The 15,536-nt window shown below is 45.5% G+C and overlaps 2 protein-coding genes across 2 annotated transcripts; both read left to right on the top strand.

The window, feature by feature from the left end:
• The first annotated feature begins 4,240 nt into the window (after positions 1 to 4,240).
• LOC136461955 (2-alkenal reductase (NADP(+)-dependent)-like) lies at positions 4,241 to 5,647 on the top strand. The gene has a single exon (XM_066461352.1). The coding sequence runs from the start codon at positions 4,427 to 4,429 to the stop codon at positions 5,504 to 5,506; it is 1,080 nt and encodes a 359-aa protein (XP_066317449.1). The 5' UTR covers positions 4,241 to 4,426; the 3' UTR covers positions 5,507 to 5,647.
• Positions 5,648 to 10,514: 4,867 nt separating this feature from the next.
• Positions 10,515 to 14,967, top strand: LOC136461954 (cysteine synthase-like). The gene is made up of 10 exons (XM_066461351.1): positions 10,515 to 10,895; positions 11,161 to 11,270; positions 11,357 to 11,414; positions 11,711 to 11,974; positions 12,069 to 12,206; positions 12,292 to 12,343; positions 12,427 to 12,506; positions 13,428 to 13,487; positions 14,043 to 14,123; positions 14,244 to 14,967. The coding sequence occupies exons 1-10, from the start codon at positions 10,626 to 10,628 to the stop codon at positions 14,334 to 14,336; spliced, it is 1,206 nt and encodes a 401-aa protein (XP_066317448.1). The 5' UTR covers positions 10,515 to 10,625; the 3' UTR covers positions 14,337 to 14,967.
• Positions 14,968 to 15,536: the final 569 nt, after the last annotated feature.

The raw sequence follows: 15,536 nt of genomic DNA, 5'->3' as shown, positions 1-15,536 counted from the left end.
CACGTCAGGTTGCCCATTTTAGCCCCGGCTTGCTGAGTCACCATCGAAACTGACTGAAAATATTGTTCGAACTAAATTATTATGATAAAAAAATATTATTTTGATTAAAAAAATAAGTTTAACAAACCGAATAGAGGATCCCTTTACGGAGGAACGACAGCCTAGCAGTAGCAAATGAGTACATTATGGGTCGGTTGGTACTCGCATTAGTATTGCAATTTGTTGTTGTTTTGTTTGTCGGGTTAGAAAACTATGCAGTATTATGTATATGATTAGTTTTCAGCATAATTGACTAGACTGTCTTGAGCTACTGATTGGGTGTAGGAGGAAGAGTGAATAGATGGATACGTCGGATTTGACCGGATTGTGGGATGCAGAATGAACTTACTTTGAGTACAGTGATATCTTACATATGGACATGTGCAGGTAACCAAACCGGGACGAACATACTGAACCAGTTTGATTTTGGGCAGGTTTCTCTTAAATCTCACATGGATTTAGTTGAGCACTACTCCATCCATTCCAAATTATAAATCCCTTTGACTTTTTTTGATCCATCCAAATACGTAGTAAAATGAATGAACCAAAAAAATCAAAATGACTAGATACGTAGCAAAATGGATGAAAAAAAAAGTCAAAAGGACTTATAATTTGGAACGGAGGGAGTAGATACTTATCAATTCTCATCAGGTTGCATCCCTCTTGATAGTACGACATACCTATGAACTCAATTTTAATTGGAAAAAACGAAATTCAAATCGCTTAAGCTTCGCGTCTTCACATACGCTATTTCTTTTCGTTTCATGTTCACAAGAGTTGCAGTTAACTTGTCTTCATCACCTTGAGCAATGCCAATTTGAGAATGAAACTCAAGCCAATTTAACACATATGAATCCACGTTATGGTTTCAAGCCACTGCTTCGTATGATCCAATAATGATTTGATTCTCCTCAAAATATGACTCCTCTCTTGAATTAACAATAGGCACACATTTGAAATCCATTTCATGAAACCCATCTTCACTTTCTTGATTTGACAAGCAAGCTCTCTAGACAAGACCATCCCATAGTCTTGACCTTGTGTCTCATATCAACATTCATCAAATATGATTGCCTTCCTAGGATGCAAAGACAATCCACAACATATAAGCCTTTATAATAATTCCATTTGCATTGTTGGCTTCTACTTGAACTAGATTATTTCCATGAGCTTTCTTCTCAACACTACACAATTTGGCTTGTCATTTATCACAATGTGAAATATTCCTCTTGTTTGCCATCTTGTTAAGCCTTTGATACATTCAATAAAGCATAACTCAAATGTGTATTTGATACGATCAAATTCTTGCTCAACACTTGCAAACTTGTAAGACCTTTGTTTACATTGTCATTCAATTTATTAAAATCTACTAAAGGGCTAGGTGTACTTACAGAAAGATGTACCACGAATCCCGAGGGCTACTACATTATATTCTTATATAGGAAGAAAAAATGTTGGAAGAAGAAGGAGAAGACGACGACGACGACAATGTTCCAAGGGAAGATTACTTCTATAGTTATTATAAGCGATGCAAAGTTGGAGTGAGCAAGGACGGCTGTAATTTTATTCTCCTCGCCCTCTTTATTCAATTCAGAAGAACCACCTAAGGCTTCCAAAATCATTACTGATTTTTGTGCTGGTGGTACTTGAATTCAAGTACAACCTATTTTACCTTAAATTAAACATATATATTGCAGATATTGTGCATTTCAAAAGAATAGGGATTCAAAGTGGCTATATTTGCATCCTACTTAAACGAGTTGGCCTACCTAAAGATTCTGAAAAAAATATATAGGAAAGTTCTTCCAAATTCACTAATTGTGCCGTACTAGTTTAGCAAATTAATTGGAATTTGTGTGCTGTGGTGAAATTCCAAGCTGCTTCACAAAGCAAGCACTCATGTTTAATGATCCTTTAATGTGAACTCAAATTCAAATACATGCGAAAGATGGCCCAAAATTTCATGATACGAATTCAGATGCTCATGTATGCTCCATGACATGCTTAGGGCAGCTTCAACAATTGGCTTTTAAGCTAGCTCTAAGTCTTTTTTCTCATATTTTAATAAAAGAGAGAGAAAAGTTAGCTCTTAATCAAGAGCTAAGCTCTTACACACATTTCAAGGTGATGTGGGAATATCATGTGGAGCTATCCATTTTAAAAGCTATGTACTAAAAGTTAGCACTATTAAAGAAGTTGGCTTAGAGCCAGTAAGTAGCTCAAACAATTACGGACGTCCTTGGAATACCTGGGTCGTGACTGAAAGCAGCACTACATTATGGTTGCAACTTTGTTCTTCCAGGGAAAGCCCAGCCCAGAACGGGCCTCCTTTTGAGTATCTAATCAAGTATACAAGTATCATCAACCTTTCTTTTTCACAAAGTGAATATTTCATCTTCGGGAAACTGGACCCTGCTCAAGGTGACAGGACATGTTTGGATAATCTTTTGCAATTTTAATTTGGAAACTTGTAAAGTCTGTAAAAGCATCTCCAAGAGATTAGCCAAATCATTTTCTAAAGGTAAATTTGGCTATTATTAAAAGAAAAATTTCTTCAACAATGTAAATGACTCTCCAAATTTAGTAGCTCTCCATCCCACCCTATTCGCTCTCTAATTTTAGATAGCCTACCTCACGAGCCATCAAGCCTATTGATTTCACAGAGTCTATTGGAGTACTCTAGTATATTTTTGTCAAATTTATTTTAAAGAGTAGCTCGATCAGTAAATTTGATTAGACTTTTGGTTAATCTCTTAAAGATGCTAAAGACACTGACCATGCAAAAAAACCATCATAGTTTTCATAATCTAAGATATTGTACCGAGAAATCATCCTTCTCAATGCAGCCTTTTTTTATCTAGAGTCCAAACAAAATTCCAACCAATCCTTCTTCTCCTTTCTAATATCGAGAGAGCAGGGCGGGTGCCTCTGCATCCTGTGAGCTGGGGAGGGAGACGGAGACCGTAGGCAGAGGAGACGCATGCGCGATCTTGCCCAGATACGGAGGGAGACGGAGACAGAGACGAGATGGGCGACCTCCGGCCGTGCGAGCGAGGCGGCCCTATCCGCGGCGGCCGCGCGAGCTCCGGCCGGCGTCTGCGCGAGTCCGCGGCGGCCGCGCCGGGAGGCGGGCGCCGGACCTCCACGGCGTTGAGCGGCCGCGCACGGCGTGGCAGGCGTCCAGCGGCCACAGCCGGAGCACCATGGCGTCAAGGCCGCGGCCGGACCTCCATGGCGTTGAGCGGGCGTGCATGGGGAGGCAGGCGTGCAGCGGCCGCAGCCGGAGCTCGAAGGCGTCCAGCGGTCGAGGCCGCAAAGTCGGGCGCGCGCGGGAAGGGAAGCTGCCGGCGATGGGGAGGAAGGCGCATGGGATCCGGCACGCACGATGGAAACTACGGCCGTCTTCCCCAACGCGGACATGCGTGGTTCCGTCCGCATCGATGAAAGCATAGACGTCGAGTCCTTGGTTTCTTGCGTTTTTTCTTTGTTTCCTCGATAAATACAGTGCCGCCTCAGAAAAATTAATAAATAAAGGGATTGTTGGTTTCAGTCAGGGCTTATCAGTAATGGTATAATATTTTTCTCTCATAACAAACCAGCACCAGCCGAGTTTATCAGCCTAAAAACCAACCAGCGAATATGCTGAATAAATTGTCATAGAAACTATGATAAAATCAGCATTGAGTGCCCTAGGATAGGTAAGAGGTAAACAAACCCACGTTACTGGACCTATGGCACAGACGTGATTGGCATTTTATTATTTCAGGGTGCCCGTGCAACATTCCAAACTCAAAGAAGTTAGAAGTGTAATTATAGGTGTAAAAAACGAGCACGGCCATTGCCCACTCATTTGTGTTTGGAGAAAATATTGTTAGTGGCTCACCAGCTCGGCCCAACAGTTGAGTTGGGCTTTGACGAGTTGGGCTTTGATTTCGCGTTCTGATCGGGGACGTCTAACTCTATAGGGTGGTGCACCCTCGTCACACTATGCTATATAGAGTTATGTAACTGACAACTCTCTTCACAAGATCGACCTCATCAACAAAACCCTAACACCGATCTACTTTAGACAAACAGCACGTGAAGCGTGCTGCCTATTGTCGTTGAGGAGCCAAGCGGACCCACCCCACCCCACCCCACCCCACCAACTGCCTACCGCCCGGCGCGGCGGCGCCCGCAGGCCGCAGGCCGCTCGTGTCTCACACCCTTCAATAATTCACGATCACCAATCACATTCGCAAATCGCAATCACCGTCACGCGGCATCAATCCACTGGCACTACCACTATACTATAGTGAACTAGTCTCCTCCTCCCGATCGGAGCAGAGCAAGAACAGAGCAGAGTCGCAGAGGGGGGGGGATCGATTCGAGCACGAGCAAGCCCCCGATGGCAGCGACGACGGCGACGAACCGGCGGGTGATCCTCAAGGAGTACGTGGAGGGGTACCCTCGCGAGGAGCACATGGAGCTGCTCCGGGGCGCCGAGGTGCCGCTCCGCCTGACGGGGACCGAGCCGGCCGGGTCCGTCCTCGTCCGGAACCTCTACCTCTCCTGCGACCCCTACATGCGGCCCAAGATGTCGCGCCCGCTGCGGGAGTCGTACACGGCCGCGTTCGTCCCGGGCGACGCCATCACGGGCTACGGCGTCGCGCGCGTGCTCGACTCCTCCGACCCGCGCCTCGCGCCCGGGGACCTCGTCTGGGGCATCACCGGCTGGGAGGACTACAGCGTCGTGACGCCGCCCGTCACCAAGTTCCTCGCCAAGATCTCCCACCACGGCGGCGGCGGCGTGCCGCTGTCCTACTACACCGGCATCCTCGGCATGCCGGGGCTCACGGCCTACGTGGGCTTCCACGAGATCTGCGCACCGAAGAAGGGCGAGACGGTGTTCGTATCCGCGGCCTCCGGCGCCGTCGGCCAGCTGGTGGGCCAGTTCGCGCGGCTCGCCGGCTGCCACGTCGTCGGCAGCGCCGGGTCGAAGGAGAAAGTCGAGCTCCTGAAGACCAAGTTCGGCTTCCACGACGCCTTCAACTACAAGGAGGAGCCCGACCTCGGCGCCGCGCTGAAGCGCTGCTTTCCGGACGGCATCGACATCTACTTCGAGAACGTCGGGGGTGCCATGCTCGACGCCGTCCTGCTTAACATGCGCGTGCACGGCCGGATCGCCGTCTGCGGCCTCATCTCGCAGTACAACCTGGCGGACGGGGAGAAGGACGCCGTGCGCAACCTCGGCGCCGTCATCGCCAAGCGCCTCCGCCTGCAGGGGTTCATCGAGCCCGACCACAAGCACCTGTACCCGCAGTACGAGGCGTGGGTGCTGCCCTACATCAGGGACGGCACGCTCGCCTACGTCGAGGACGTCGCCGAGGGGCTCGAGAGCGCTTCCAAGGCGCTCATCGGACTCTTCCACGGACGCAACGTCGGAAAGCAGCTCGTCCGTGTCGCCGACGACGAGTCATCGGCTTGAAACCGGCGGCGGCTCAATTCATTTGGACCAGTCGATCAATGTGTCACTACTGCTCTGTTTCAGTTCCCCCTTTTTCATGAAATAATTAAATGTGGCAATCGATGCTTTTGTTTGGAAAAAATACGCGCTGCATTTGGACAATTTGGGGGAGATAATTGCAGGGAAAGATGGGGATTTGGCGGTGGGGGTTTGAACTTTGTCGATTGATTGATGAGCGGAGTACGCAGAGTCGGAGATTGCTGGCGCGTTTGGCGTGGTGCGGCTGGTGGAAAAGTTTCTTCCGATTTTAGATGAGTCTGTCCACTGACCATGACCCCGGGACGCGTGATTTTTTTTTTCATCGCAGAATTAAGATTCAACAGCCTTCACTTTTCTTCTACCTTTAACCTCCAGTCTTCTTCTATCTCCAGACAATCATAAATCATAAGATTACAATCCATATATCACAAGAAATAATATTTTTTTCTATGTAATAACAAATCAGAATGGAGGAAGAGGAGAGGCCTACTGGCACCACGCAACAGACCGAGTGCGTCACTGTGCAATGTGCAGCTTTGTCGGAGGACGTCACGATGTCGCACGGTGCGGGCGGGGGCGTCAGCAGAACGTCACGGTGCGGCAAAGTGGTTATCTTATGTGATGTATATTACAGTCAATTAATCCTTAGTGTTTCTAACTCATATGAGAAAAAAAATCCAGAAATTTATGCTCAATCCCACTAAAAACTCCCGTTCATACAAAACATTTTTTTTTGTGAACGGTTGCCGGACATTAAAAATGGATGATCTAAGGCAATTGGATCCTAGCAAAGGAGGTTTCATCGAGGCAGTGTATTGTGTGAACAAAATTCTTATAGAATGGTTTGGTCAATATTGTTTTTTTAGATGAATACCAATGTAAGAACAAACTTCATAGGAAAAAAAACCTTCTCTCTTACTGCCTTCATTCTAAATTATAAGTTGTTCTTGCTATGCATCTAAATATACACTATGTATCTAGAAGAGCAGAAGCAACTTACAATTTGGAATGGAGGTAGTATATTAATATTTCGCTAAGGTATCATCAAATTGGTGCCCAGTTTGAGCATATAGCAACCAAATTGGATAATTGGTAATGCTTTCAAACAATTTATGCTTTTTTTTTTGTTCTCGTTGGATTTTCTTTCTTTTAACTGTTTCTCTTTGGATTTTCAGTAACAATTCCGTTATATATGATTCCGACATCTGAATAGGCCGAGTGCCAAAAGGTCCTGGGAGTCAGCATCTAGAAATACGAAATGAATTATACACCCGTTGATGCTCCGTGGCTCCATTCGTCCCTAAATAACTATCGTTATTATAGAAAAGAAAAAAGTCTACCTAACACCCTTAACTATTTAGGGTGGACTACTTCACCCTCCAAACTATAAAACCAAATTTTTTACTCCCTGAACTTTTCAAAACCGGTCAAATAACCCCCAAGTGGTTTTGGACGACGGTTTTACTGTAGTGATGGTGGTTTTGTCTTTTTATTTTTTATTTATTTTCGCTGAATCTTTGAAAAATCATAGAAAATCATAGAAAAATCATAAAATGGAAAATCCAATTTTGTTGGACTCCACATGAGTAGATCTACACAGTGAACATATAATATGGTATGCTTTAATACAAAGTTTTTGCTGTAGCTTTAGATCTATACTTTTTTTTAATTAACTGGAATAATTCATAGCTGCAGCTTCTATGGTCCAATTAAAAAAAGGGCAGACCCAGTGCCGGAGGCTCCCACATGAGTGGGGTCTGGGGAAGGGAAAAACCGAGGCAAGCCTTCCCCCCGCAAAATCAACGGAGATGCTGCTTAGAACCCGTGACCTGGTGACTCAGTGAGACAGCTCTCACCACTGCATTAGGCCTGCCCTTCTTCTATGGTCCAATTGTGATGAAATTTTTATGGTGAACTAATTATTGTATGTTGAATTGTAGTAAAAATTTCATACTCATTGGATCATGTATAACTTAGTTATACATTTATTTAGGTTTATGCTTGTTAAATCTATGCTTTATCTATAACTAAGTCATACATGATCCAATGAGTATGAATTTTTTTACTATAATTCAAGCATACAATAATTGGTCCACCATAAAAATTTCACCACAATTGGACCATTGAAGCTGTAGCTATAAATTATTCCAATTAATTATAGAAAATCATAGATCTAAAGCTACAACAAAAACTTTGTACTAAAGAATACCATATTATATGTTCACTGTGTAGATCTACTCATGTGGAGTCCAACAAAATTGGATTTTCTATTTTATGATTTTTCTATGATTTTCTATGATTTTTCAAAGATTCAGCGGAAATAAATAAAAAATAAAAAGACAAAACCACCATCACTACATTAAAACCATCGTCCAAAACCACTTGGGGGTTATTTAAAAAATCTGATTTTATAGTTTGGGGGGTGAAGTAGTCCACCCTGAATAGTTGAGGGGGTTATGTAGACTTTTTCCTTATAGAAAATATTAGCAACATTTTTTTATCTCCAAACAAGTTTATATGAAAATATATTCAATGTTCTATCTAACGATACAAGTTATGTACTGTAAATATTAATATTTTCTTGTATATATTTTATCAAAGTTGAAAGAGTTCAAGAAACGAGAACAATAATTATTTAGGGATAGAGGAACTTGACAACGATATCATGTCCTCATCCTTCTCTCTGTCCTTGAATGATGTACACAACGGCTCGATGCCCACAGGTTAGTTTTGATCAAAGATTAGAAATATTATATATATATATATATATATATATATATATATATATATATATATATATATATATATATATATATATGATCAAAGACTTCCAGTCCACGTGCAAGTGGGATGGATCTTTCTTTGCAGAGGAGTGAGCCCGGGACGAGGGTTGCCAGTTGTGTGGGCTAAGAAATCGCCGTCCGAATACAATGAACCTTCGAGAAGCGGATCGGGGAAAAAATATAAAACAGAAAACGCCAAAAAATAGATAAACGTATGAGAACGTTGTGAAAGAAACGCAGAAAGGTACCCTGATTAAGAAAGGGGAAGTAATAAAAGATGAAAACAGGAGCAAATGAAGCTGACAATAAAATGTTTTTTTAAGGAAAAGGTTTTTTAAGGACATCTCAATTTTAAAAGAAAAATATATGGATCAAGTTTATTATATATAAAATTATTACAAACAGTTGAATAATTTGAATTCTGAAACGGCCATGAATTTGCTGTCAAACAGTCATCTCCTCTCCTTTTTTTTTGAACGTAGTCTCGTCTCCATTTTTTCGGTTCCAGAAGAAGGTACGAGCGGCATGGGGCCCACCGGCCAGTGCTGGGGATATTTGTGATTTGGGACAATTATACGTTGGACATCTAAAGTGATGGAGACTCACTTTAGAGCATTTTGCTAGAAAATGCATTTTGGTTCGGTGAAATTACGCCACAGGACAGTGCAGACCGGTTGCAGTCGGTTGAGGAGAGAGAATAGCTGTAAAATGATATTCTTGCCCCTGCCACTTTCTTCTTCCTCTCTCCCTTTCTCTTTTTTTTCTGTTTCATGTCCCCGCCACCCTCTTCGCCTCCCGCACCCGCTGTCGCGCATCACGACGTCGCAGGCGGCTGCGCCTCCGACGCCCGCGCCTTCGGCGGCCCGCTTCGGCGCTGCGCCCCAGCCTCGCGCCTTCGGTGGGCCACGCCATGTGTAGGAACGGGAACTCCGGTGGCGCAGACGCGGCTGGCCGCCACCGCCGCCACCACCACCACCACCTTCCGGTTTCGCCGCTGGCACGGCCTCTAGCTCCAAGGACAGCTTTCCACGACGCCGAAGCCGAGCCTCGCGATGGCATCGCGCTTGAACTGCGGGAGCGGTGGGTCTAAGGCAACCCCGCCCGCGGCGTTGGCGTCCTTGCCGAGGCACGCCTTGAGGACGCCCAGCGACACCGTGAGGATGACGTGGTCGGCGGCGATCGCCGTCGCACCATCAGCGAAGTGGAGGCGCACGGGGGTCTCACTCCAGTCGAGGCGGCGGAGGCCGAGGCCGAGGCGGACGGTGCCCGGCGGGAGCGCCGCGATGAGGTGGTCGACGACGCGGGAGTACCGGCCAGGGATCGTGACGTGGTCGCCGGGAAAGTAGCTGTACTCGCCCTCGGCGACCGTGAGCACGCGCTCGGGGAACCCATCCATGCGCTCGTAAGGGGGGTGGTCGTTCTCGTAGGTGAGCGCGTCGGCGTCGCGCGTGAGCACGTACACGGGGCTCCCGTCGATCCCCTGAATCCACGTGGCGCCCATCTCGACGCGGTGGCCGGCGAACTCGGACGTCAGCACCCGCCCACAGCTCTGGATCCTAGTGCACGCCGCAACAGGCGCGTTCCTGAGCCACTGTGGCTGGAACTCGGTGCTGGAGAGCCTCATGCACAGCGTGCCGCTCCTGGGCTGGCCCCTCGCCGCCGAGTAGTTCTACAACGTCAAGATGCTGGCGGAGGAGTGGAGCGCGTGCGTGGAGGTGGCGCGCGGCAACCTGGAGAGCTCGGACGTGGAGAGGCCCAGGGTGGTCGAGGCTATGGAGAAGGTGATGGGGGACACGGCGGAGTCGGAAGCGCTGTGGCGGCGGGTGGTGGAGGCACGACAGGTGTTGAGCAGGGCGTGGGCGGCGCTGCACGACTTCTTTAAAGCCATGCATCTGCTGTGAAACAGAGCATGAGCATGGCAGTACGCGCACTGGACTATCAATGCTAGCACAAGAATTGATCGACCGCCATAGGAAAAAAAGAGAAAGGGAGAGAGGAAGAAGAAAGCAGCAGAGGTAAGAATGTCATTTCACTGCTGTCATCTCTTCTCAATCGGCTGCAACAGATCCACGGTATTCTACGGTCTAATTTGACCGAACGAGAGTGTCTTGTGCTAAAATACTCCGACCTTGTGATTTTGTGCTCGGCCGGTCGCTAGCCCAAAGGGCCATTTGACTTGACCCCATAACGAAACACTGCAGCCACTCGGCCCACTCCGCCACTCTACTCTTCAGCGATCCGCCCCCTGTGCAGGGGAGCGCACCACTACCAGCCTAGTAGCCCCCGAAGCCGCGCACCTTTACCGCACGCCGAGAAGGATGGCGTCGTGGTCGTCGCCGCCAGCCGCCGCCGCCGCCGCCTCCTCGGGCGCCCGATTCGGCGCCTTCCCGAGCCGAGCGCAGCGGCTCGTGCCGTATCCGTCGCTCGCCCGCGGAGCCCCCGCCTCGACGCTCGTCCTCAGGCCCCAGCCCCACCCGGACGGCCGTGGCCATGGCCTCCTCGCGCACACCGGATCCTCTCCCTCCTCGCGGTGCCGCGCCGTCGCCGCCGAGGTCGAGGGCCTCAACATCGCCGACAACGTCACCCAGGTCACACACACTCTTGGACGCGTGCCCTACCGTTGGTTCATGGTTCATTCCGTCGTTTCCCTAGCATAAATATTTGCTTCACTCAGGTAGCTGCTTAGGTGTTGGGATTACATATGTTAGGACTTCTAGTAAGAGCAGGCAGTGCAACTGCGAGGATCCTGCTTTCTCGCTGATGGCGCTGCTTCTATCAATAGATGCCACACACCTAGTAGCAATAAGGGGGTGCATCAACATTTTGTTCTGACGATTGACTGTCCAATCGCAGCTCATCGGCAAGACACCAATGGTGTATCTCAACAACGTTGTCAAGGGCTCCGTCGCCAATGTTGCTGCTAAGCTCGAGATTATGGAGCCCTGTTGTAGCGTCAAGGACAGGTATCCTTTGTCTTCCTCTCCTTTTATTGGAAGGGAGATTGGCCTTTTGGTTATAGCTACACACTTCTAAACCCGTTTGGTTTCAGGATAGGGTACAGTATGATAAACGATGCTGAACAGAAGGGCTTGATTACTCCTGGAAAGGTGATTTGTAAGCTTAGGCACATTTGACATTTGGGCTCCATTCACATATTTCCTTGCTTATTAGTTATCCTGATATGAGTACAATTGTCAAAATAATTTATACTCATCACTGAAACAAGAGTATTGACCAAATGTGAGGGCACGTGCCCAATGTGGAATTGGTGCATAGAGGTAGCCACAGGTGCCTTAGTGATGTTTCTGACCAGTGTTGAAAATAAAATCATGACAAACAGCCTCTCATTCTGCCTTCCTTGTACCCTGGATGACTTGTTTCCCTGTCCCATGTTTCTGCTCAGAGTGTTTTGGTGGAAGCCACAAGTGGAAATACAGGCATTGGTCTTGCCTTTATTGCTGCTTCCAAAGGATATAAGTTGATATTAACAATGCCTTCATCAATGAGCATGGAGAGGAGAGTCTTACTCAGAGCTTTTGGTGCTGAACTTGTCCTTACTGATGCTGCAAAAGGGATGAAAGGGGCCGTAGATAAGGCTACAGAGATTTTAAATAAGACACCCAATTCTTACATGCTTCAACAGTTTGATAACCCTGCCAACCCTAAGGTAATGGAGAGAACCAGCCGTGTGGCTCTACCTATATGTGCACTCTGTTTCTAACCTACCTGCCCATTGTTTGTCTTCAATTGTTTTCAAACAGGTACATTATGAGACTACTGGTCCAGAGATCTGGGAGGATTCAAAGGGGAAGGTGGATATATTCATTGGTGGAATTGGAACAGGGGGGACAATATCTGGTGCTGGCCGTTTCCTAAAGGAGAAAAATCCTGGAATTAAGGTTTCTTTACATTTCGCTCAACAAAATCTCCTCTGTTATATGTGCTTTCTAGTCCTTATCATTATATATGGTCACCTGTATTTAGGTTATTGGTATTGAGCCTTCTGAAAGCAACATACTCTCTGGCGGAAAACCTGGTATGTTTGTGAGTATTGCCTTTTGTACCTGTCAAACTTTTGGTTCTTTCCTTAGAAGTTGTAACTGTTATCCACTTTTGTAGGTCCACATAAGATTCAGGGAATTGGGGCAGGATTTGTTCCAAGGAACTTGGATAGCGATATTCTTGATGAAGTAATTGAGGTATGAGCTTAAACTAGTGTCATATTTGTTGAGTTTGCTGAGTATATTCTGAGATTTTTAAAACAAAACAACAACAACAACAACAACAAAGCCTTTAAGTCCCAAACAAGTTGGGGTAGGCTAGAGTTGAAACCCAACAGAAGCAATCAAGGTTCAGGCACGTGAATAGCTGTCTTCCAAGCACTCCTATCTAAGGCTAAGTCTTTGGGTATATTCCATCCTTTCAAGTCTCCTTTTATTGCCTCTACCCAAGTCAACTTCGGTCTTCCTCTGCCTCTCTTCACGTTACTAACCTGACTTAGGATTCCACTACGCACCGGTGCATCTGGAGGTCTCCGTTGCACATGTCCAAACCATCTCAACCGGTGTTGGACAAGCTTTTCTTCAATTGGCGCTACCCCTAATCTCTCACGTATATCATCGTTCCGAACTCGATCCCTTCTTGTATGACCGCAAATCCAACGCAACATACGCATTTCCGTGACACTTAGCTGTTGAATATGTCGTCTTTTCGTAGGCCAACATTCTGCACCATACAACATAGCAGGTCTAATCGCCGTCCTATAAAACTTGCCTTTTAGCTTCTGTGGTACCCTTTTGTCACATAGGACACCAGACGCTTGCCGCCATTTCATCCACCCTGCTTTGATTCTATGGAACAAAGTTAATTGTCTTGTCAAAATCAACTTATCTGTTTCTGTTATTGCACTATATCTGCATATGCCATAGAACAGTATTTACTGAAGTATATTCGCCTAAGCTGCATAACTACATTGGTATGGTTCTTTCCTTGGGGTAGGGTAACAATCCTATCATTTCACTCTGCCTTGTACAGAAGAGTTGTGTGGATTGTTACAGTTACAGGGTTATGTTTGTTCCTCTTTATTTCTACTATTTTATGACTTACTGTTTATGTTGCAGATATCAAGTGATGAAGCTGTTGAGACAGCAAAACAGCTGGCTGTTCAGGAAGGATTACTGGTATCATAATTTGAAATGTTGCTTCTCTTTGTATTGTGCCTAGAACATTGTTTTGACATATCATTGTTTTTAAGACATCATCCCTGATTTGCAAGCATTCATATTTTTAGTGCTGGCATATCATGAGGCAAGACAAGCCTGCTAATGTCCACCTTTCCCCCCCCCTTGTGTTTCTATTTAAGTGCATGCACTCAGCTTCTCAAATATGTGGATAGAATCAATTTGTGGGCACCATTTTTTAGCCTTACCTTATGTGTTTATTAAAAAAATAGTATTTTAGTGGCTAACTTGTTTGAGCCTAATCTTTTGTTCTTAAATACCATAGTGTTCTCCTGTCAGTTTTCACTGTTATATTAAAAGCAAACACAAAGTAGAACAGTTGGAATTGGCTAGCAAGATCTGTGACAGTATATGAACTTAGGAACTAACAAAGCCATCTTCAAGTAATGTCGCGCTTGGTAGTTCTGTTTGGTGTACAGCCAAGAGCATCAATTTTTCTTTGGCAATGAAACTGAGAATTCGTGTGCCATATAAAGATGTGTGGATATTGTGTAGGTTGGAATCTCCTCTGGAGCAGCCGCCGCCGCTGCCATAAAGGTTGCCAAAAGACCAGAAAATGCTGGAAAGTTGATAGTGGTAAGTGCAGAAATGCCATCTCTGCTATAACCCTTTTGTGAATACTGTTACATTACATGAAGTATGGATGTTGAGGGCACCTAGATTATTAATTTATATTCTCACATTGTTTTGGTTCAGGTTGTGTTTCCGAGCTTTGGCGAGAGGTACCTTTCAACTGTCCTCTATCAGTCCATAAGAGAAGAATGCGATAACATGCAGCCTGAGCCATGAGGGAGCTGTCGCTTTAAACAGCATAATAAATGTTTCTGAAATAAGATGTGTGGCCAGCATCAGTGTGCTCCACTTGGTATCATTTGGCCATGCTCATGCTATCCTTTTGGCTCTATGACCGGAACTAAACAGGCGTGTGAGAAGTATCCATGACTCTCCCAACTGCTTTCCACACTTCTTAATTGTCTATACGATTCAAGCTGATTTGATTGGTAATTGTAAACAATTTGTCCTTGAATCTTTGAAGTCAAACAGAGTCAGTTGGCAGAATCAGCTGGATTTGTTATATACGTTTTTTTTTTTGTGTGTCGCTATCACAGCGTTATGCATCTCAAACAAGTGTCAAATGATGGAATAAGGATGATGTATCTCAGCGTTATGCATCTGAATGTTGGCATATGGCAAGCACGACAAAACGTGACAGAAGGGAACAGCTAGTGTGCAATCGTGTGCATGTCCATTTGTGCGCAGTTTTTCCCCTTTGTGATAATGATTTCATGGAGGCTGAACTGCTGAAGTGTGGTTTCTTCTGTTGAATGATGTAACGTGAAAAAAAAAATCAGAATGTTATGGGTATGCCTTTACCCGGCTGAGATACACATGTGGAGTCTTTTATGTGAGCTTGGAAATATGTCCGATCCGCAGGGTGCTTGGATTTCTGTTGTTTTCCCATGTATATATTAATGTATATGGATATAAATAGCCCATTGAATTTTGCTTTGCACATACATTCATGTTCATGGCATGGGTCAAAAGTAAAAATCCGAGTAGTATCTGACTATTGCTGGCTCACGAAGCGTTTTTGGTGGTCATTTTGACGTGTGTATGGCCGCTTATCTCATATTTGGCTTGTTTTTTTAGCTGAAACAGTGTTTTTTTTTACAGCAATTCAGCCAGAACAATATTTTTTAGCCAGTTTCAGCCAAGATTCAGACCAGCGAACATGACCTATGTAGTCATGTGCCCATGGCAAACTGTAGGAGAGAACAGACGGATTAACGCGCTAAGAACGTGCAGCTTGTTATTAACACATTAGCAACCAAAAAATTACCACATAAAGTCGGAATTGAGCGCGGCCGGCAGACAATTGCAAAACATATATGATTAGGCCAGTATCAGGGAAGGTGTTATGGACATAAATAGAGTGACACTCCAGCAAAAATAGTTAACTTGCAACAATATTAATAAAGAGGGAGAAGA

The sequence above is a fragment of the Miscanthus floridulus genome, chromosome 6 (genome assembly GCF_019320115.1).
Source record: "Miscanthus floridulus cultivar M001 chromosome 6, ASM1932011v1, whole genome shotgun sequence".
Classification (NCBI taxonomy): Eukaryota; Viridiplantae; Streptophyta; class Magnoliopsida; order Poales; family Poaceae; genus Miscanthus; species Miscanthus floridulus.
This window is presented reverse-complemented; position numbering and strand designations above follow the sequence as displayed.